At 39.7% G+C, this 24351-nt stretch overlaps 1 protein-coding gene across 3 annotated transcripts in view; it reads left to right on the top strand.

The window, feature by feature from the left end:
* The window catches only part of ARHGAP28 (Rho GTPase activating protein 28), a 181583-nt gene extending 166175 nt beyond the window's left edge, over nucleotides 1-15408 (top strand). For all 3 annotated transcript variants that reach the window (XM_089683631.1, XM_089683632.1, XM_089683633.1), the window contains 2 exons: nucleotides 1079-1137; nucleotides 14576-15408. In XM_089683631.1, coding sequence (XP_089539757.1) covers nucleotides 1079-1137; nucleotides 14576-14667 — 151 coding nt within the window. In that variant the 3' untranslated portion in view covers nucleotides 14668-15408. The remainder of the gene's footprint in view (nucleotides 1-1078; nucleotides 1138-14575) is intronic.
* Nucleotides 15409-24351: the final 8943 nt, after the last annotated feature.

The raw sequence follows: 24351 nt of genomic DNA, 5'->3' as shown, positions 1-24351 counted from the left end.
TGACTTTGAAGTTGCTTAATATACCTCACCCCTTTATGGATGCTCATTTCTCCTTCTCCAGATCTAAAAGTGCAAGTGATCTTTCCTTCCACACCATTTCAAATGTTAAAATAGGGAAAAAAAATCTTGTCATCAAAATATATAAGTAGCAGGTGGATGAAACAATCACATGTATTCTACCCTGGACTGGAATACCACTTTTGGATTGAATGTTCCTGTTAAAATATAGAACTGTTTACTTGCTGATTTGAATCCTGGTGGTAAGGCAAAGACCCATGATGATTCTAAAGTGCAGCTTGTCTTAGCAACTACTCAGATTTAACCTTTCCTTGGTTTAGATCAGCCATGTTAATAAAGAATAGTTGTTATGGGTTACTATACCTTTCTTTATGCTCTATTCTGTGTTCATTATGTATTTTCATCTGCAACAAAAGCTAGATTTGTTATCAACATCCTTAATTTGTAATGTTATATCCAAATTATTAAAAAAAATATATGAATGTATTGTAATGCACAGGAATAATAGTATTTTATTCTGCTAAAACGAAAATGTTGGCAGAAGCTAGATGAGTATCATTTCTTACTGAATGATATTCTGCCTTTCTGCTGTGCTGCTGTATCAAAGGTCAAACCTCTTCTCTGGCTGACTGTATGAAAGCCTATCAATCACACACCATGCTTCTGTGATCTGAATCATATGAAAATATAGCCGATGCTGCCACATTGAAGTGCTTTTCCTCTAGGGACCCTTTTTACTTATTTGCCTACATTTCCTGCCACAATATTGTCATTAACATCTGCATTTCCCATTTTGTTAATTTACGGAGGCTCTTTGTTGAAGGGCAAATTCTTGATAGTAATAAGAAGTAACCAAACAATTTTGCAGCAGAACATTTGGTTAGCATGCTGGAACTAATTAGTAATGCCCACTGGAGAATACAGCTTAAAGAAGACAGAGCAGCAGCTGGGTACAAGACATTTTAGACAATAAGATGCTTTTACTTATTTAGTGTGGAAGAAAGCAACAAAGACTTCTCTCCATCAGAGTGATAAATCTTTTTTTTGTTTGCATTTCCAGTCATGGAACATCCGAAAAATCGCAACACCAAAGTTTATATGAAATAGGAGGAAACATAGGTAAGCTTCCAAGCTTTTCTGAAACTGTATTTTTAAAACATGATAATATTCTAGCTATGTAAGTACAAACCCTGCTTAAAAGAACAGTGGAGTGTCTGTAAGTGCAATATTCCCTTTTAACAGTACAGGAACTATGTATTTGTGTTGTTGAATTCCTCATGCCATTGTACCATCCAGACTGATTAATATAATCAAGTTGTTAGTTGGAAATAAAGAATCTCTGTTGAAAAAAATTTAATATTTATATCTAGGTGCCTGGCTAAATTGCTGCATTGGGGTGCTCCTATCTGTTAGAAATAAAGTACTACCACTTGTGCAGTGGCTGGTGAGGACCAGAAGCTGAGGATGCATCAGGCAATGAATAACACTCACATTTAGCAATGCACTGAGAATGACCATCTTCCTGCCTGGCAGTGCCTATGACCTAACTCTTCCAGCAGAGGAATCATAGGAAGTGTGGATTCACACGTGTAGTGTGGATTGTAGCTCAGGTTTCACAGCTAAGTGATGCAGTAGTTCAGCGGTTCAGGTCAGGTTTACATCAGGTTCAGGACAGCTTTAGATCAGGTTCAGGTCCGGATTTTATCTTGTTCAGAACTGATGACATGTGCGGTTTAGAAACGGTTCCCATAGAAGTCAATAGCCTGTAATCTGCATCTGAACCAGACCACACTGCTCAGAAATCATACAGGACTCTTTTTCAATCCACACTGAAAGTGCACTAGACATACAGTATGTGAACAGGAACCATAGGAAGCAATGCTATTTCACATATCATTCAGATTGGATGTGGTTCAAACCGTATCCAATCCGCATATATGTGAACCGGCACTAAGTGTACGTTTAACACATCAGCAATGCTTTCCCGTGAAGTAAATTCCAAGCATCAACTACACTTTCAGTAAAATAATACTTTAAAACAGGGGTCTCCAAACTACTACCCTTTATCTGGCCATTGGGGCACTATTCCTCCCACTGAGACCCACAGTGGGGCAGTACTTCTTCCCATGAAACCAATGGTGGGGCACTACTCCTCCTTCTACTGACTAACAACCCTTAGGCCATGTTTATTGTCACTGATTCTGGTGCCAGGACATTTTCTATCTTTACTGGCCCTAATCCGGCCCTCCTAAAATCTGAAGGACAGTACACTGACACTTTGCTTTAAAAGATTATTTTGCACTTTCCTCTAGTTGGAGGTCCTGTCCCCATGTTCTTGATCTTAGCTTCATATTGAAAATACTCCCCTCCTGAACCTTATTCACACTAGGGTAGGATTTTCAATATGAAGCTGAGATCAAGTGTTAATGTTTTCTTAGTGATAATGTTAACTCTTTAAATAATATTTAATATTTCAAAATGGATACCTGCAATATAGATTTGCCCATATAATTTAAACTGAATGCCACCTAACAACATATGATACCAGTGCAAGTGTTTTTGATTGGCTGAACTATTTCTGAATTAACACAGTGAACATCTACCTGTAGAAGTGGAATCTGTGTCTTTCTGATATTTGAGGTTGTCAATGTCTAAGATTCTAAGTTGGGCTTTTATTTTACGAGGGGCAGTCACATCAAATTGGGACTTTTAAGTTTATATATTAAAAGAACAAATTTAAAGAAGTGGAAATTGTATTTATTTTTCAACATTCTCCCTTGCTACATTTATACACTCATCCCAGCGTTTAACTAATGCCTGGAAAGCTTCAGCATAGAAAGATTTGTTTGTATACCTGAACCATCCTAGGACAGCCTGCTTCACTTCGCCATCATTGTGCTCACCATTCCCACAGAAAGATTTGTCTCTTGTGCAGTTTCACAACAGATTATGACGTCGATTATGCAGGCTTGGGCATTCCATGCTCTGAATGTTCACAAATGACTGCTGTGGGCTGGGAACCACCATGGCCGGGATCATCACTGATGGGTATATTGCCATCTTTGAAACATTTACACCATTCAAATGTCTTACTGTGGCTGAGTATCTCATCACTGTGCTGTGCTTGAAGTCTTCTGTAGATATCCACGGGTTTTACGCCTTCATTCAAAAGAAACTTCATTATCACACACTGTTCCATGCACACTAGCACTGTTGTCTGCCATCTTGATTAATGGCCTCTGGACTGGCCTGCGACGTGCACTGCCTATCAGTAATATGAAATACTTGGCACTTACTACTGCGTGTACTTCTACTTTTGTTGCTGGCTGTAGGAGAGTCTATTGATGCTGGCTGCTGGGAAATTTGTTGTAGCTGCTGGGGGTCTATTGTTGCTAGGGTGGTATTTTGTTTTGGGAGTGTATAGCTGCTGGAGGAATCTATTGTTGCTGGGGGGTCCTATTGCTGCTAGCTGCGGGAGATCTACTTTTCTGCTTTTCTTGTTATCAATAAATAGCATAAAAACTATTTAGCACCACAGAATTATACTTGGTTCTGTGTTCTCTATAAGGAGTGGTACTGGGAGGTGAGTAGGGGGAGGAACTAAGTGATGCTGCTCAGAGGTGGATAGGAGGGGCAGAGACAAGAAACAAGAAGTGACTCAGAAGGGGGGAGTTCCTGCACTTTTTGAGAAGAAAAGCCATATTATATATATATATATATACAGTGGGGCAAAAAAGTATTTAGTCAGCCACCAATTGTGCAAGTTCTCCCACTTAAAAAGATGAGAGAGGCCTGTAATTGACATCATAGGTAGACCTCAACTATGAGAGACAAAATGAGAAAAAAAATCCAGACAATCACATTGGCTGATTTGGAAAGAATTTATTTGCAAATTATGTTGGAAAATAAGTATTTGGTCAATATCAAAAGTTCATCTCAATACTTTGTTACATATCCTTTGTTGACAATGACAGAGGTCAAACGTTTCCTGTAAGTCTTCACAAGGTTGGCACACACTGTTGCTGGTATGTTGGCCCATTCCTCCATGCAGATCTCCTCTAGAGCAGTGATGTTTTGGGGCTGTCACTGGGCAACACGGACTTTCAACTCCCTCCAAAGGTTTTCTATGGGGTAGAGATCTGGAGACTGGCTAGGCCACTCCAGGACCTTGAAATGCTTCTTACGAAGCCACTCCTTCGTTGCCCGGGCGGTATGTTTGGGATCATTGTCATGTTGGAAGACACAGCCACGTTTCATCTTCAATGCCCTTGCTGATGCAAGGATGTTTGCACTCAAAATCTCATGATACATGGCCCCATTCATTCTGTCCTGTACATGGATCAGTCGTCCTGGTCCCTTTGCGGAGAAACAGCCCCAAAGCATGATGTTGCCACCCCCATGCTTTACAGTAGGTATGGTGTTCTTTGGAGGCAACTCAGCATTCTCTCTCCTCCAAACACGACGAGTTGTGTTTCTACCAAACAGTTCTATTTTGGTTTCATCTGACCATATGACATTCTCCCAATTCTCTTCTGGATCATCCAAATGCTCTCTAGCAAACTTCAGACGGGCCCTGACATGTACTGGCTTAAGCAGGGGGACACGTCTGGCACTGCAGGATCTGAGTCCCTGGCGGCGTAGTGTGTTACTGATGGTATCCTTTGTTACGTTGGTCCCAGCTCTCTGCAGGTCATTCACTAGGTCCTCCCGTGTGTTCCTGGGATTTTTGCTCACCGTTCTTGTGATCATTTTGACCCCACGGGGTGAGATCTTGCGTGGAGCCCCAGATCGAGGGAGATTATCAGTGGTCTTGTATGTCTTCCATTTTCTAATTATTGCTCCCACAGTTGATTTGTTCGCACCAAGCTGCTTGCCTATTGCAGATTCAGTCTTCCCAGTTTCTGGTGTCCTTTGACAGCTCTTTGGTCTTCACCATAGTGGAGTTTGGAGTGTGACTGTTTGAGGTTGTGGACAGGTGTCTTTTATACTGATAACAAGTTCAAACAGGTGCCACTGATACAGGTAATGAGTGCAGGACAGAGGAGCCTCTTAAAGAAGAAGGTACAGGTCTGTGAGAGCCAGAAATCTTGCTTGTTTGTAGGTGACCAAATACTTACCGTATTTTTCGCACCATAAGACGCACTTTTTCCCCCCCCAAAAAGGGGGGAAAATGTCAGTGCGTCTTATGGAGCGAATATAAAGCGGCCGGTCCGGTATTTTTGCGGCCACCATGTCAGAATACCGGGCCGGCCGCTCAGCTGTTGTCTCCTGCAGGGCCTTACCTGTTCCTCGCTCCAGCGCTGCACAGTCTTCCCGCGCTGGCTTCTGTGACAGCCGGGTGCCCACTGCACATGTGCTGCGCTTTGTGAATGATCCGGTGTCTTCTGGGACACATGAAGGGTCCCAGAAGGCGCCGGGCCATTCACAAAGCGAAGCGCTTCTCGCACCTGCGCAGTGGGCACCCGGCTGTCACAGAAGCCGGCCCGGGAAGAAGAGGAAAGGCAACTCCGCGGAAGTGGGAGCGGGTACCTGTCAAATTCAGGTAACCGCTCCCCCTCCCTTCCCAAAGGTCAGCAGTCTCTGGTCATCTCCTGCACTGTCCGCAGTCTCTGGTCATTCCCTGCACTGTCTGCAGTCTCTGGTCATCCCTGTACTGTGTCCACAGTCTCTGGTCATTCCCTGCAATGTGTCCGCAGTCTCTGGTCATCCCCTGCACTGTCTGCAGTCTCTGGTCATTCCCTGCACTGTCCGCAGTCTCTGGTCATTCCCTGCACTGTCCGCAGTCTCTGGTCATTCCCTGTACTGTGTCCGCAGTCTCTGGTCATCTCCTGCACTGTGTCCGCAGTCTCTGGTCATCCCCTGTACTGTGTCCGCAGTCTCTGGTCATTCCCTGTACTGTGTCCGCAGTCTCTGGTCATCTGCACTATGTCCGCAGTCTCTGGTCATCTCCTGTACTATGTCCGCAGTCTCTGGTCATCTCCTGCACTGTGTCCGCAGTCTCTGGTCATCTCCTGCACTGTTTCTGCAGTCTCTGGTCATCTCCTGTACTGTGTCCGCAGTCTCTGGTCATCTCCTGTACTGTGTCTGCAGTCTCTGGTCATCTCCTGTACTGTTTCTGCAGTCTCTGGTCATCTCCTGTACTGTGTCTGCAGTCTCTGGTCATCTCCTGTACTGTGTCTGTAGTCTCTGGTCATCTCCTGTACTGTGTCTGCAGTCTCTGGTCATCTCCTGTACTGTGTCCGCAGTCTCTGGTCATCTCCTGCACTGTTTCTGCAGTCTCTGGTCATCTCCTGTACTGTGTCCGCAGTCTCTGGTCATCTCCTGTACTGTGTCCGCAGTCTCTGGTCATCTCCTGTACTGTTTCTGCAGTCTCTGGTCATCTCCTGTACTGTGTCCGCAGTCTCTGGTCATCTCCTGTACTGTGTCCGCAGTCTCTGGTCATCTCCTGTACTGTGTCCGCAGTCTCTGGTCATCTCATGTACTGTGTCCGCAGTCTCTGGTCATCCCCTGTACTGTGTCTGCAGTCCATTGGTTCAGAATATTTTTTTTTCTTGTTTTTCACCACTAAAACCTAGGTGCGTCTTATGGTCAGGTGCGTCTTATGGAGCGAAAAATACGGTATTTTCCACCATAATTTGCAAATAAATTCTTTCCAAATCAGCCAATGTGATTGTCTGGATTTTTTTTTCTCATTTTGTCTCTCATAGTTGACGTCTACCTATGATGCCAATTACAGGCCTGTCATCTTTTTAAGTGGGAGAACTTGCACAATTGGTGGCTGACTAAATACTTTTTTGCCCCACTGCATATATATATATATATATATATATATACAGTCAGGTCCATAAATATTGGGACATCGACACAATTCTAACATTTTTGGCTCTATACACCACCACAATGGATTTGAAATTAAATGAACAAGATGTGCTTTAACTGCAGACTGTCAGCTTTAATTTGAGGGTATTTACATCCAAATCAGGTGAACGGTGTAGGAATTACAACAGTTTGCATATGTGCCTCCCACTTGTTAAGGGACCAAAAGTAATGGGACAGAATAATAATCATAAATCAAACTTTCACTTTTTAATACTTGGTTGCAAATCCTTTGCAGTCAATTACAGCCTGAAGTCTGGAACGCATAGGCATCACCAGACGCTGGGTTTCATCCCTGGTGATGCTCTGCCAGACCTATACTGCAACTGTTTTCAGTTCCTGCTTGTTCTTTGGGTATTTTCCCTTCAGTTTTGTCTTCAGCAAGTGAAATGCATGCTCAATCAGATTCAGGTCAGGTGATTGACTTGGCCATTGCATAACATTCCACTTCTTTCCCTTAAAAACTCTTTGGTTGCTTTTGCAGTATGCTTTGGGTCATTGTCCATCTGCACTGTGAAGCGGCGTCCAATGAGTTCTGAAGCATTTGGCTGAATATGAGCAGATAATATTGCCCGAAACACTTCAGAATTCATCCTGCTGCTTTTGTCAGCAGTCACATCATCAATAAATACAAGAGAAACAGTTCCATTGGCAGCCATACATGCCCACGCCATGACACTACCACCACCACGCTTCACTGATGAGGTGGTATACTTAGGATCATGAGCAGTTCCTTTCCTTCTCCATACTCTTCTCTTCCCATCACTCTGGTACAAGTTGATCTTGGTCTCATCTTTCCATAGGATTTTGTTCCAGAACTGTGAAGGCTTTTTTAGATGTCGTTTGGCAAACTCTAATCTGGCCTTCCTCTTTTTGAGGCTCACCAATGGTTTACATCTTGTGGTGAACCCTCTGTATTGAAATCTTCTCTTGATTGTTGACTTTGACACACATACACCTACCTCCTGGAGAGTGTTCTTGATCTGGCCAACTGTTGTAAAGGGTGTTTTCTTCACCAGGGAAAGAATTCTTCGGTCATCCACCACAGTTGTTTTCCATGGTCTTCCGGGTCTTTTGGTGTTGCTGAGCTCACCGGTGCGTTCCTTCTTTTTAAGAATGTTCCAAACAGTTGTTTTGGCCATGCCTAATGTTTTTGCTATCTCTCTGATGGGTTTGTTTTGTTTTTTTCAGCCTAATGATGGCTTGCTTCACTGATAGTGACAGCTCTTTGGATCTCATCTTGAGAGTTGACAGCAACAGATTCCAAATGCAAATAGCACACTTGAAATGAACTCTGGACCTTTTATCTGCTCATTGTAATTGGGATAATGAGGGAATAACACACACCTGGCCATGGAACAGCTGAGAAGCCAATTGTCCCATTACTTTTGGTCCCTTAACAAGTGGGAGGCACATATGCAAACTGTTGTAATTCCTACACCGTTCACCTGATTTGGATGTAAATACCCTCAAATTAAAGCTGATAGTCTGCAGTTAAAGCACGTCTTGTTCGTTTCATTTCAAATCCATTGTGGTGGTGTATAGAGCCAAAAATGTTAGAATTGTGTCGATGTCCCAATATTTATGGACCTCACTGTATATATATATATATATATATATATAATTCTGCATTTGTGAGTAGGAGACGTGCATACCCGTCTGCCTGTGCAGTCAGTGGCTCCTGTAGATGTTAATCTCTGGTCCCGTCAATAGCCGGAGCAACTGTCAGGAGAGAGATCTGTGAATGTAAACAACACAGAACTCTCTCCTGTCAGTGGGGATGTGTTGGTTTTTATCTCCCTGCAAAGTAGGGGGATAAAAACCAGCACATCTCCTATTAAAACACCACATAGTACATAGTAAAAACACACCTTGACACACAGTTAACCCTTTGATCACCCCAGATATTAACCCCTTCCTGCTCAGTGTCATTAGCACAGTGCTTTTTATTAGCACAGATCACTGTATTTGTGTCACTGGAGATGTCAGTGGCAGTTAATGAGTTCCCACCCAGTGTAAGTTAGTGTCAGAATGCCCGCCGTACTATCACAGTCCGGCTATAAGTCGCTGATCACAGCCATTACTAGTATAAGAAAAACTAAATAAAAATTTGAGTGTATATATATATATATATATATATATATATATGTGTATATATATAAATAAAAATTTGAGTGTGTATATATATATATATATATATATATATATATATACACACACCATTGTTTGTAGATGCTATAATATAATTTTCATGCAAACCAAGTACTATACACTTATTGGGATTTTTTTTTACCAAGAAATGTTATTTTTTAAATTTTTTTAGAGGATATGTTTTATAGCAAAAAGTAAAAAATATTGTTTTTTTATAAAAAGAAAGAAAGAAGGCTCTATTTGTGTGAAAAAAGATATACATTTAATTTGTGTGACAACACAATTGTCATTTTAAAGTAGCACAGTGCTATATAGCAAAAAATGGCCTGGTCATGAAGGTGGTAAATATTCCAGAAGGCAAGTGGTTAATAAGGAAACAAGAATTTAATTCTGTATTTTCCAACAATGGATTTTATTTTAAAGCTAAAACTTTTTTTCACGTAATGTATTCCCTGCACTGAGTTAAAACATGTTTTAAAAATTCCTCTGCTCCCCCACCTCCTTTTAAAGTCTTTCCTGAGTCCTCAGTCACTCAAGGGCAGTGCATGGCTGCATCTCTTCTGTCCTCTCTCCCTCTACTAAAGGCAGCAGTAGGAACCATTGGCTCCTGATCTTGTCAATCAACTGCTGTGAGGGGAGATCGGTGGCCTGAGCCATACAGTGTGTGTCTGTGAGCACACACAGCCTGGCTTAGGATCAAGCACTCACGTCTGACTCCAAAGGCAATAGTTTGCTATGGGGGCAGACACAAAAAAATGAGGAAAAGAGAGGGCCAGCGGGGGAACCCAAAATAAAAGGTTCTGGGCTGCTTTGTGCAATACTATTAAACAGAGTGGGTAAGTATAAAATGTTTATTATTTAAATTGTTTAAAAATTGCCTTTAGAAAACCTCAAACTTTCTTACACAGAATAAAGAAACATGCAGCTTAACACTGTAAATATTATATAGCGATCAACACCAAGTGCCTTCATGTCCTATTTTAAAATATTTTTCCTACCGATACCCTTTTCCTGTTTTTGTTTAATAATAGCAGTATCCAGACTTTTGGACCTTTTTCAAACAAAGCAAAATGAGCAGTGATTTTCCGCAACCCAGCACATCTGCAGCACTGGCATGGTGAATTATTCTTGAGATGACTAGTTGATATTACAACTTAGGTCTATGTGTTCTGCAGTTTTCACACCTCCTGTGCCTGTAATGAGAAAAACACAAAGACTGCTGTTGCTAATCACCTGAAAACAATGCTTGCTTGGCTGATTCTGACCTCAATATTTTAGAAGTAATAGACAGATAACAGAATTCATTCATCAAGTAATGTCAGAATTCATCATCTGCATACCAGCAACTCAGGAAGCATTGAAACCTATGGGTCCATGTAAAAGCCATGGAACTAGTGTTTTTGGTAGGAGATCAGGAATGGTAATTCCCATAGTTCTCTCCTTTAATTAATACTAATGCAGTAAAGCTAATTCAGCAAGTTATCCTGAAACATTGCCACCCAACTTACTTTAATTGGAAATGAAATGGTATATTCTACTGACTCTCTGTAGGCCATCATTAGGTCTCTGGATGGTAGAGACTTTTGTCTCTTATTCCCCAATACATTTTTATTCTGCATGGAATATTGCTATCAGTGGGGATGGAGCAGAGACATGAATACATTCTGTGCAAAGAAAGACACTTTGATAGATGGCATTAAGAATCTCTGGCTTGCAGAGTCACAGGGTTGGCATTAGGTGTTGCCAGAACTCTCCCAGAGAATATTACACAGTGAAGTGACTTGGTTTACTGAAGCAACGCCAGAATAAAACACAAATGTCTGGGGCAGTGCAGTTGTGTCTCTAAGCTTTTGTCTGTTATTTTTATCCTAAATGTTCAAGTTTGTCGGGAATGTACCTATAAGATATACTTATAGCTTATTTTCACTGGGACATGGCATATATTTTGTGTCTAGGTACAGATAATCTGAATACCACATTTAATAATTATTAGTTCTTATTTTATATCAAATAGCTGTTTTACATAGTTACATTAGTAACCTTAGTCTGGCTGAAAAAAAGACAAAAATCCATCCAGTTCAACCATTAAAAAAAAAAAAGTTACATTCCTATACCCACAGTTGATTCAGAGGAAGGGAAAAAAACCAACAAAGCATTAACCAATTTGCTCCTGCAAGGGAAAAAAATTCCTTCCTGATCCCCCGAGAGGCGATCGGATATTCCCTGGATCAACTTTCCCTTTCTTATTTAAGTTTATTTGTAGGTAAAGTTAATTTGACTCATGAACAGTAATGTAAATACAACCTTGTGAGCTGGTATGTGCAAATTGTATACCAAAGTGGATCACCCACACTATTCACACTCTCGCATCTAATGTGTTATGTGACACAATATTTTCTCCAAAAGTTCTACTTTTCACTCAATAACAAATTTTACATGAAGTGTGAACAAAATATGCAAGAAAATGCAAAATATTAGTGACTAAGTCAAATTTCAGTCCTACAGTAAATGTGCATCATCCAATATCCAATAAATGTGCACTTCTTAATATTGGTATTAAACTGGTGTCACTTCTCTTATTATTCCATCACCTCTTCGTGCCCAAAATTGCTATATGTGATGTAAATACCCTCCTCTGGATGTACTCTCACCTGGAATATATGAACAAACTGTTAAGCAAGGTCATATAGCGCTTGTGTCCCTCATATAGGGTTCATAATGGCATTCCAAAGCAGATGAGTTCATGTTGTCCCCTTAAATTTTTTATATACACTCCTATATTGCTCCTACTCCACTCCGTAATCCTCCTCAGCCGTATACAGAGAAACCACCAAACATAAGGGTTGGTTTACTAAAGGCAATTAGACTGTGCACTTTGCAAAGTGCAATTTCACTCTGCAAGTGCAGTTGCTCCAGAGCTTAGTAAATGAGGTAAAGCTTCCCTTTGCCAAGAATACCCAATCACATGCAAGGAAAAAAAAAAAACCGCACTTTTGCTTGCACATGATTGGATGATGCAAGTCAGCAGAGCTTCTGCTCATTTACTAAGCTCTGGAGCAACTGCACTTGCAAAGTGCACAGTCTAATTGCCTTTAGTAAATCAACCCCATAGTGCTTTATCCTTTTAATCCATATAACCAACTGCTAGTTTTACACTCACATTTGAAAGGTGCCTCAGCGCACCACACTATTCCACACAGGTTTCAATATACACATTGATTGATATATTCAACTTTCAACCATGTATAGTTACCACACTATCTCGTGTCCCAAGCGTTGTGATGTCATCAAGCCCCTCCCCAATAATGTTTTGTGTTATATTCAGACCTAATCTCTTAGCTGTACAGTTAATTAGAGACAAGAAGTACAGTATTAGATTTCCTGCCATTATGGCCCCTTTAAGTGTCTGAAGGAGGAGCTGTTTATGTCATCCCACCACATCTAAAAAATTTTAACCTGCAGAGGAAAATGTTAGTTGAACCCTGAAAGATGAATGATTGGTTGTTGTTGTGCAACACTAACAGATATTATTTTGGACAGTTTGGTAATAGGGCATATCTACGTTTTAACATACTCGTTAGGATTGAAAATGGTGTACTAAATTATGTTAGTATGATTTGAAGCCAACAAATATCTGCACAGGTATTGCCAAGATTTTCAGTTCACTATTAGGCAGGCTATAGATTATGGAGATTTCTTTCTTTTCACCATGGGTTGATTCTCTCCCACTGTGTTGTGTCTTAGGCACAGGTGTCAAAATGGTGGCCCTCCAGCTGTTGCCAAACTACAAGTCCCATGAGGCATTGCAAGATTGACAGTTATGAGCATGACTCCCAGAAGCAGAGGCATGATGGGACTTGTAGTTTCACAACAGCTGGAGGCCCACCAGCTTGACACCGCTGGTCTAAGAGGAGCCTTTCTTGCCAGCAGAACACGATTAGTGTTGCATATTATAGCCGGCAGCACTAATCATTCAGAAAAAAAAACCCACAAGCTTGTTGTACACAAGTCGACTGACATATCGACTTGCATACAACCAGGGTGCCCATCACTGCTGAACCAGGTGAATTTCGATCCATGTATGGCTGGCTTTAGGCAAACACTGAAGTAATGGTTTCCCATCTCTTTTAACTAGCTCTTATCTGCCATTAGTGCTTCTATTTGCTCTATATTAATAAAAAAAAAGATTTTACATAATTATAATAACAATTAGCATCTCAAGAACTGAACTCAAGGATTACTTTTTAGATTGAGAGTACTGTAGTATAAGTGCACTAGAACCTTGTGGCATCCATTGGAGAGATTTAGCCTAATTCCCTGCCCTGGTAGCTCCAAGGGCATTGCTAAAGTGCATTTGTATTATATTCCTTTAATGTTTTAAGCAATTAACTAGTGACAGTAATTATGAGTCAGTAGTTGATTTTCCTCAGAAATACATACAGCATGCTCTCCATAGAAGGAAACCAGAACACTGAGGTCACTGCAATATCACTGGGACAGGAAGTGAGTAGATGTTTCTCCAGTGGAAACACAGATCATCAACTAAAGCAGAATCCATTAAAATAGAAAATAAAACCACATGTCCTCAGTCTGATTGCCAGCATCATTATACCCATTTACTTCTTCATCTACCCCAGCCTGTGTGAAAGGAGAAGCAGCATAGGGTTGAGCTCATCTCTCTTTCACTGTTTTCTCCTCCTATCAACATTTATCTTGTCAGCAAATGAACTGATTGGCTCCTTGTGTTGCTTCTTCCTCTCACATTCCAGCTCTGCTATACAGGAATGGCAAGAGGTTGATACCAGGTCAATTCAGCACCTGTATGTGCAAAATACATTCAAATATGTATTAAAGGTAATTTGTTTTATTAAAATAACCAGCATGTTATACTTACTTCCTCTTCTGGGGTCCTCCTCCAGCACTGTCTACTCCTCTTCTCTGTGTCCCCCCATAACTCCCAAAGTGTGTTCCCCCAGACCGCCTACTATGGGGGCAGATGTGCAAGCTCAATCCCAAGACGGTATGTGTGTGTCTATTGACACACACAGCATGGCTCAGACCCGCCCCCACAAACCTGCTCATGGAATTTGATTGACAGCAGCAGGAGCCAATGGCTCCCACTAATGCATCAGAGAGCAGAGAGCAGAGAGAGAGAGAGAGGAGCTAGCCCCTGAGGACTCAGGTAAGTATACCGGGGGGGGGGAGAGATGGCAATATAAACACTGGTACATCTTTTACCTTAATTCAGGGAGTGCATTAAGGTAAAAAAAATGTAGATGCTTTCGAACCATTTTAATGATTACAGAGCTACATTAATTTGTGTCTTTAAGTTCTACCTTGTGTTCAACTTTAACATGTGACTGAGGAACGAACCAATTCTCATTCTGTCAAAACAAATGTTTAAAATAGCACATTAAGATTTGTTTCCATTTATTAGAATTTATCATTATGCATCAAGATTGTTATAAATATTAAGTAAATATGATTTTTTTCTTTTACTGATTCTATCATCTATTATTTGTCATTGCAGGAGAACATTGCTTGGACCCAGATACTTATATGCTGGATGTATATCATGTAAATCCTCATGCAGAATGGATTTTAAGGCCCAAAACAAGCTGAAGTCAGTGTATATTTACAATCATCACTTTCACCAAGCAGCTGCACTTATGGAATGTATTGGAATGAATGCAGTCTAGATGCTGCTCAGACCAGCCATCCTCTAACTGTTGGAATATACTGACATCTGGGTACTATGAAGTGTGAACACTAGCTTTGTGGAGAAAGCCTGTGGACTTTGAATGAATGTGTTTTTAGTGAAATATAATTTATGAAAACTGTGTATTCTTTTTGTACGGGAAGTAAAAAAAAACACTACCAAGAAGCTGCCAAGCTATGGGATTCCTAGTCCTTGCCACGTTATCCTTCTACAAGTATTATTACGGACACAGATGTGGTGATGACATCTGGATACCTCCTTTCTGCTGGACAGACTTGAAACACAGGGCCCACTAATAAAGGGGAACATTGTTTCTTTTAGGTGTGTTTAATAAGGAATGTGTATGGTGACATGAATGCTTTTACTCAGCATCAGAACTTAACTATTGTGTAACCATTTGTATATGAACCACTATGTTTGTACAGTTACTTTTTATATCTATTTGTAGATACATGGCAATGCTTTTGTATTTGAAATATGTCTTGTCTGAAGTTTATGTAAACCATCTGTCATTATCTCAGTATTCACTTTTAATAATATGTTTTGACTCTTATAATGGTAGGTGCCTCTTACATCGGTATTTTTTTGTACGCAAGTGTTTGTGCAAGTGGAAACCATGTGAATGGAAACATTTTGTGAGATGATCGGTCTGTTTCAGGTTTTTTTATTCTGCAGAATTCACAGTTGTGACAAGAATGCACAATCATTGTAAGGTTCTTCATGGTGGGAAAAATAGAATGTATGTGTTGGCAAAAGAATTCTGTTACCCTCACTTAAAATATACCTAAACACAAAACCAAAATATGTAATATATTTGAGCTTACTAGTCCTTGGTGTGGTGGTTGCATTCATTTTTATTATTTTTCAAGCGTTCTTTGCTTTATTTTCAACGGGTAATCCTGGAAATAGCACACTTCTTGTCCCTGGGTGGCTACATCACTCCTTCACCATATCTATGGAGGGGCCACGGTTTTAACCCTAGGCTGCTGTCCAGTTATAAACTGCAAACATGTCCATATCTCTTTATCTCCATTACATGGGGGAATTGGTAGTTTAAAATAGATAGCTAGGAAGAAGGATATTCTTTGCTGCAGCTCACAGGAAGTGACATGCAGTTCTGGCAAGATCAGCAGGCATTTTTTGTATTTGCTGAAAAGGTTATTATCTTGAAAAAACAAGGGAAACAAATGCAGCTACCACTTGTAAGGGCTATAAGCTACAATATATTGCATTGTTGTTCTTGGATTTAGTTATCCCTTAAGACACAATATAGCATACACGGTACAGTCATTTCTACCATTCAGAATTACAAAAAAAGATCAGTGACTAATGCTTCTTGCACTACCAAAACCTTTAAAAATCCAAATTCATATATTCTTGACATGTCATACTATACAGCAATGCTATCATTTACCAAGAAACTCTACCTTTTATCATTAAAGTGGAACTATGCTGCATCTGGACACCACAAACAGAAAACGCTATTTAATTAATCTTTAATATTTAACCGCTTCCCGCCCACCAAATAAGGAAATGACGGGCGCAAGGCGGTTCTCTCGTTCTGGGAGGATGTCACATGACGTCCTTCCACTCTAACCACACATGCACAGATCCGGGAGCGCGCAGCGTGGCGATCAGTGGTGCGCCTTGTCCTTCGGACACAGTGGATCAACGGAAAGAGCCATGTCATGTGATCAGCTGTGTCCAATCACAGCTGATCACATGTAAATAGGGAAATGCTGATTATCGTCATTTCTCTCCTCGCGAGCTGTTACGCTGACAGCTCGTGAGGAGAGGAGAGCCAGTAATCAGCATTCCTTGGAGGGGACATGTACACTGATCATCAGGGTACTGATGATCAGTGTAGCCCCTGTGGTGCCACCTGTCAGTGTCCATGAATGCCAGCTGCCAGTGCTCATCAATGCCACCTGCCAGTGCCCATCAGTGCATCATCAATGCCACATATCAGTGCCTACCAGTGCACATCAATGCCACATATTAGTGCCCATCTGAGCTGCCTTTCAGTGTCATCTATCAGTGCCACCTATCAGTGCTGCCAATCAGTGCCAGTCAGTGCCGCCTATCAGTGCGCATCAGTGCTGCCTATCAGTGCCCGTCAGTGCTGCCTATCAGTGCCACTTAATAGTGCCAGTCAGTGCTGCCTATCAGTGCCAGTCAGTGCCACCTATCAGTGCCACCTATCAGTGCCATATATGAGTGCTGCCTTTCAGTGCCCATCAGTGATGCCTGTCAATGCCCATCAGTGCCACATATCAGTGCCACCTATCAGTGCCCATCAGTGCAGCCTCTCAGTGCCCATCACTGCAGCCTCATTAGCGCACATCAGTGAAGGAGAAAAATCACTTACTTACAAAATTTTATAAAAAACACAGAGGTGAATAAATACCTCTAAAAGAAAGCTCTATCTGTCTAAAAAAAATATAAAAATTTCATATGGGTACAGTGTTGCATGACCGCGCATTTGTCATTGAAAGTGCGACAGCACTGAAAGGTGGAAATTGTCCTGGGCAGGAAGGGGGTATAAGTGCCCTGTAGGCAAGCGGTTAAAGCAAACTCACCATTCCATCCATGTCAGCATGCTTTATATTGCTGAGAAATCACTTTGAAAAACACCCCTAGCATTTCTGATCACAGCCATCTTGAATAAGAGCAGATGATTCATGTAGTATTTACTTTCTGGAATCTATCTGCCCTTAGCTCAGGCATACAGACAGGAGGGTGTGCTTAGCTGAGAAACCCCTGCTCCTGTCTTGAAGATTCCTGGGATGTATGCCATCATTTGCTTGCAAAGAACAAGTGTCAGCTGCAGTTACTATAAGACTAATGGTCTTAAAGTGTATATGAAGTATAAGGCTACTTTCACACTGATCCGCCACAAAAACACAGCAAAACCACATAGGTGGTTTTACTGCGCTTTTGCCATGCTTTCTGAGCATTTTTAAAGGACACATGACTTAAAAACTGCACCAAAAATGCTTCCCAGAGGTATTTTTGAGGCACTTTTCAGGCGTTATTCAGGCATTTTCCATTTATTTCAATGGGAAGAGGCATTTTTGGGGCGTTTTTTTTTTTAACTCACCACACATTCGTCAAAGATGCTGCAAGCAGGAGTTTTTACACTGCACTGCAAGCATAAGTTAAAGTAGAACCGAACCAAAGGAAATTTTTTTTAACATGATGAAAGGAAAATCTAATTACAAAACTACTCTTTGGATCACTGGTCTACATAATTTCCTCTAGGTAAGTGACAAAGCTTCCTCCATCCTCTCCAATATGTCGTTGGAGGCATGATCTATCACTACAAGCCAAGCCGTGCATCATTTCCTGTTTGCTGTTGGATCTCTGATGTCTGCTAGGGATTTGTTATATCAGTAGGCGCCATCTTGGATACATTACATACTAAATCATGTGTTGCTATAACGACAACACAATAAAATAGGGCAATCAAATAAATATAGACCACTAACTCACCAGGTTAGGCATGGATCAGAATACCTCAAAGAAACTAGAGAGCAAAACGGTTTAGGGAAAGACCCCTAAATAAAGTACCAAAGGCGATCGCCTTTGGTACCTCCTTTTTTTATTGGTCTTTCGCTAAACTTTTTTTTGCTCGCCATCTTGGATACTAACCGTGACAGTAAGATTTTGAGATACCATTTATATTTGAATTTTGCTCGTACCAAAAGTACTGTGATGCCCTTTTAAAGTGTAAGTTTGATTGTATTCATTTGCTGAGGCAAGTAAAGGCAATGTTACACTATTTAGTAACCTTTCTTACATGCGCTTCTGATTAAAACTGGGATCATACTGAATATCTCTGGAACTGTGAAGGAGACATGGAGAAATTGCATTATTGCATATTGCCCACAAAAATGGTATGGAGCTGGGAATTCTGTGGCAGGTCTTTGTGACGTAACACTTGATGATATGAAAGAAGATGATGGATGATTCAACCTGCTCATTCACTTCTGGGTAAGCTAAGCTAAGGGATGGTTTACTGAGGTGTAAATTTAATTGTTGGTAAATTTAATTAATATTTCCATCAAGCATCCAGTCTTGTACAGGATAAGCTCCTGTTTTTTAATGTTTTTTTTATTCCCCTGCATGTGATTTGAAAGTTTGATGTTAATACATATGAAAATGCCCCCATGAGTAGATCCCCCTCCTAGTTTTCAGACAGATAACATAAGCAGTTGGTATTCACTAAAATTATGTTGCTGACAACTGATTTTATTAAGCCCTTTTATTCAAGATAGTTCATAAACTAAAAACATCGGTAGAAATCATTTTTAAAAGGTAACTTACATTAACAGTTTTATCTTTAGAGGAATTAAATTAATTCTATGTAATTTTCTTTTCACTAATTAGATAATAACACATCATCATTCTTAGTTTTATTCTTTCCATATAAATAGCAATTAGGTGTTATTTTCCAGTTTTAACTAGAAAAGAAATAAAGGGAGTGAGGCTGATTTACTAAATGAGTTGAAAATGTTCACTCAAAAAAAGAGCAGTGTGCCTCTGGGGGATATCGTTTCATTGGGGACATAGCCAACAATAAAAATCTGACAGATGTTCTTGTAACCCTTCTATACTTAACCCAAAAAAATGTTTTGTTGCAGCTATATTTCGATACCATCACATAACAAGAAAGTGTACAAATACTGTAATTCTTTAGAAGCTTTAAAAAAAACATCTACAGTGAAGGAAATAAGTATTTGATCCCCTGCTGATTTTGAATGTTTGCCCACTCACAAAGAAATGATCAGTCTAAAAATCGAATGGTAGGTGTATTGCCATGGTGGAGAGTTTGGAATCTGATTGTTTGATTGCTCCTGTGGACAGGTGTCTTTTTTACAGGTAACAAAATGAGATTAGCAGCACTCCCTTTAAGAGGCTGCTTTTAATCTCAGCTTGTTACCTGTATGAAAGACACCAGGTAGCCAGAAATCCTGCTGAATGATAGGGGATCAATTACTTATTTACCTCATGAACATGCGCTTCTTTTGAATGTTTTGTTGCTATTCTGTCTCTCAGTGTTACAATACACCTACCATTAAATTTTTAGACTGATCATTTCTTAGTGAGTGGGCAAACATTCAAAATCAGCAGGGGATCAAATACCTATTTCCCTCGCTATATAATACTCTCACACAGGCCTTGAAAATAAGCCCGTTGGTTGCATTTTTACTGCTTCCTGACTGCGTATCAATACTATCCAAAAATGTTACTAAAGGGAGTGGATGGATGTGGCCACACTGCAGCATTAGCATTGCATCACATTGCAGTGAGGCAAAAATAATGCTGCCTGCAGAGTTTGGCAAACATTGATGCTTTGCAACTGCCTCCATTGACTTCTAATAAAACGTACCACAGCAGCATGGCTTGCCTGTGGCGTTTACAGTGCATTTATGGTACTGCTGCAAAGCGTCAAAAGTGATAATTTTAGCATTTGAAAAAAACAACAACTTAGAGAGCATTTGAGGAGTGTTGCCTGACGCAATATGAACACCTGTACAACACATTCAAAATGCTCATTAATACTATAAGCGCACTTTAAGGCTCCTTTAAAATGTAACGTCTGAGTGAAAGAGCCCTTACAAGTGAATTGTGTTGCTACCCATAGATGGATGAATGCAGTACCCGCAGCTATTCAGTTCACTTAGTAATGGTTTTATCGCTCATAACAAACTATCTGACCAGAGATCTCCTTGTATTAAATTGATTATGTTTGCAGTTGCCTGTTTTATTTTCAAATAACTAGTCCACTTATATCAGTTTCAGTGGCATGCTGACCTACCACTTGATACTTGTGTTTTTCAAGGCCTCCATTACCAAGTTGCACTTGCTGAAGTTTCTTGCAAGGGTGCTTAAGAAGATAACTAAGAGTATCTCAGGCTGATTCCCACATTCTATGCACTGTTGCAAGTAGGTAAGAACAAGTTGATGGTACTGGAAATTCAGATGTAGAAATTTAAACTTCAAAAAATATTAAAGTTTGAACATCTACAGCACAAACACCCAAAACTAGATAATTTGTAATCATATCAATGTCTGTACAAATGTTGCTTAGCTCCTCTGCTCCATTTGTCTGGGGATGCAAAGCGGCATACCCAGTACTTCTGGGTATGGTGGAGCATGTGACACATTCCTATATCCCCCCATGTGACAGCAGTGGTGCTTGCCAATTGGCTGCTCAGCATTGTGTAAGCTCTGACCAGAATACCTTGGAGCTAACAAAGTCTTATTCTCCTTGTCCATGTGGGTGAATGGAGTGGGGGAGAAGTGAAGAGAAGGTGAACATAAGCAGACACAGTGGCTGACATTTAGTTAACCTGTTGGGAATTCTGAATAGACAAAGCACAGGTTTAATTTAAGAATCAATATTGCTACTTTGAAACTTACATAATTTTTTTGACAGTATAACATAAATGTTAAGCACAAGAGACTTGTATGATGTTCCCAATACCAGGATAAAACCTACCTCCTCCACTCTAAATGACATGTTATGGTCAATATTCTAAGCATTATGTTTCCCTAAATCCATGTTATCTCTGTCTGCAGTTATCACCATACATTCTTTGATGTCTCAGTTTTAATGAACTTCCCTTTTAGCTTTCAAATTCTAGAGCTTATCGGATTGAAGCTGAAAGGCAGAATGTAGAGCTCATGAAATTGGTTTGCTTTCAAAAGATAGGGAAGTCATACTGACTATATCATAATCACCTCCGTGAAGCCGTGGAAAATCACTGTATTTTGATTTCACATTGTACATACTCGATAAGAAACTATTTTGGTGTTCTATTGTTTTTCTTTTGGTTTGTTTGCAAGTTTTCTTTTTTTGTTTTATTTTGTTTTACTTACTCTTGATTCATCTGTTCTGTAAATTGCAATACTTAACAAACCATTCAATCTGGTTTTTCAAAAATCAATTAGCACTTAATATTTGATGTTTGATTCTTTCTACAACAAATCAGCAGTGAGTAGGTCATCAGAGCTGCATTATTCTGTGGCTGTTTACGGTATGTGGGAAAGACTTAATCTGGGCCTAGATGGGCCAATTCTTGAAATATATGACAAGTATTCTTTGAATATTCAAAGAATATTCAGAAAACATAAAGTATATTGCAAAATTCAAGATGCAAAACTCACAGACAAAATAAATAAAATTGGTCAAAATTATTTTACTTATTGTTTGTGTTGACAATCAAATTGTATCAGATATCTACTACTGTTTAACCACTTGCCCTCTGGAGGATTTACCCCCCTTAATGACCATGCCTCTTTTTGCTACTCGGCACTACACTAATTCAGCTGATAATTGCGCGGTCATGCAACCCTGCACCCAAACAAAATTTACGTCCTTTTTTTCACACAAATAGAGCTTTCTTTCAGTGGTATTTGATCACCTGTATGCTTTTTATTTTTTGTGCTATAAACAAAAAAAGACTGAAAATTTTGAAGAAAAACTATATTTTTTACTGTCGGCTATAAAAAATATATAGTAAACTCAAAGTTAGTTATAAATTTAGGTCAAAATGTATTCCGCTACATGTTTTTGGTAAAAAAAAGTCCCAATAAGTGTATATTGATTGCTTTGTGTGAACGTTATAGCATCTACAAACTATGGTATAGATACTGCAATTTCTGCTATACAGTGCTGCACTAGTTTGACAATTGCGCAGTCATGTAATATGGTACATAAATGAAATTTATGTCCTTTTTCACACAAGTAGAGCTTTCTTTTGGTGGTATTTGATCACCTGTACGCTTGTTATTTTTGGCGCTATAAACAAGAAACAATATTTTCTTATTTTGTTTATAAAAAATATCCAAAAAAACTAAAATGTTGTCATAAATTTAGGCCAAAATCTATTCTGCTACATGTTTCTGGTTAAAAAATCCCAATAAATGTATATTTATTGCTTTGTGTGAAAGTTACTGCGTCAACAAACTATGGTATAGATAATGGAATTTACACAGCTTTTACTTTCTGACTGCTTATTACATTTCTTGAGGTGCTAAAATACCAGGACAGTAAAAACACTCCCAAATGACCCCTTTTTTGAAAGTAGACACCCTAAGCTATCTGCTGAGAGGCATATTGAGTCCATGGAAGATTTATTTTTTTCCACAAATTCCTGGAAAATGACAAAAACATTTTTTTTTTTTACACAAAGTTGTAATTTAAATGATTTATTTCTCACACAAGCCATGGGTATATGTGGAATTACACCCCAAAATACATTCTGCTATGTCTACCAAGTATGGAGACACGTGTGAGACATTTTGGGAGCCTAGTGACATACAGGAGCCTGAAATCCAATGACCACTTTGAAACCTGGAAGGTGCATAACTTCATTTCACTTCCTCACTACCTATCACAGTTTTGGAGGCCCTTAAATGTCAGGATAGCACCAACCCCCCCCCCCAAATGATCTACTTTTGGAAAGTAGACACCCCAAGGAATTTAAAAAGAGGCATAGTGAGTATTTTGCAGATCTCATTTTTTCTCACAAGGTTTTGAAAAATAAAGAAAAGAAAAAATATGTTTTTGTTTTTTTTCTTCCAAAAACATTTCCAAAAACTTGTGGCAACAAATGAGATCTGCAAAATATTCACCATATTTCTTATCAAATTCCTTGGGGTGTCTACTTTCTAAACAGGGGTCATTTGGGGGGTTCGGTGCTATCCTGGCATTTCAGGGCCTCCGCAACTGTGATAGGTAGTCAGGAAGTGTAATGAGGAAATAAAGCCCTTTGAAAGCTTGAAGGTGCTTATTGGATTTTGGGGTCCTGTACTTGGCTAGACTGCCAAAACGTCTCTCACATGTGGTACCCCCATACTCGGGAGAAGTAGCAGAATGTATTTTGGGGAGTAATTCCACATATACCCATGACATGTGTGAGCAATAAATCATTTAAGTGACAATTTTGCGCAAAGAACAACATTTTTTTTTGTCATTTTCCAAAAACGTGTGGTAAAAAAATAAATTCTTCTATTGATTCAACATGCCTCTCAGCAAATAGTTTGGGGTGTCTGCTTTCCAAAAAGGGGTCATCTTGGGGGGTGGGGGGGCATTTTATGCCCAGCATTAGAAGTTTATGCCACACATCATTCACTCTTCTAACTACCTGAACATCAAGCCTTTTCTGCCACTTTTTGTTTACATGAAAAAAATCAGTATTTTTTGCTAGGAAATTATTTAAACCCCCAAACATTGTATATTTTTTTAAAGCAGACACCCTAGTGAATAAAATGGTGGGTGCTACAATTTTTTGTCACATAATACTCGTGCAGCAATTTTTCAAGAGCAAATGTAAACAAAATACACTTTTTTTACTTTTAATGCACAAAAACACAATATATTAGCCAATTATTTGGTAGAATATAAAAGAGGATGGTATGCCAAGTAAATAGATACCAAACATGACATAATTTAAAACTGTGCATGCCCCGTGCAATGGCGACAAACTGCATGCGTTTTTAATATCCATAGGCAACATTTTAAAAGCCTTTACAAGCTACCATTTTAGATTTACAGAGGAGGTCTAGTGTTAGAATTA

This window comes from Staurois parvus, unplaced genomic scaffold (assembly GCF_062004578.1).
Source record: "Staurois parvus isolate SC_StPar_1 unplaced genomic scaffold, SC_StPar_1.0 ptg000317l, whole genome shotgun sequence".
NCBI lineage: Eukaryota > Metazoa > Chordata > Amphibia > Anura > Ranidae > Staurois > Staurois parvus.
Note: the sequence above shows the minus strand (reverse complement) of the source record. Positions and strands in the feature narration are given on the sequence as shown.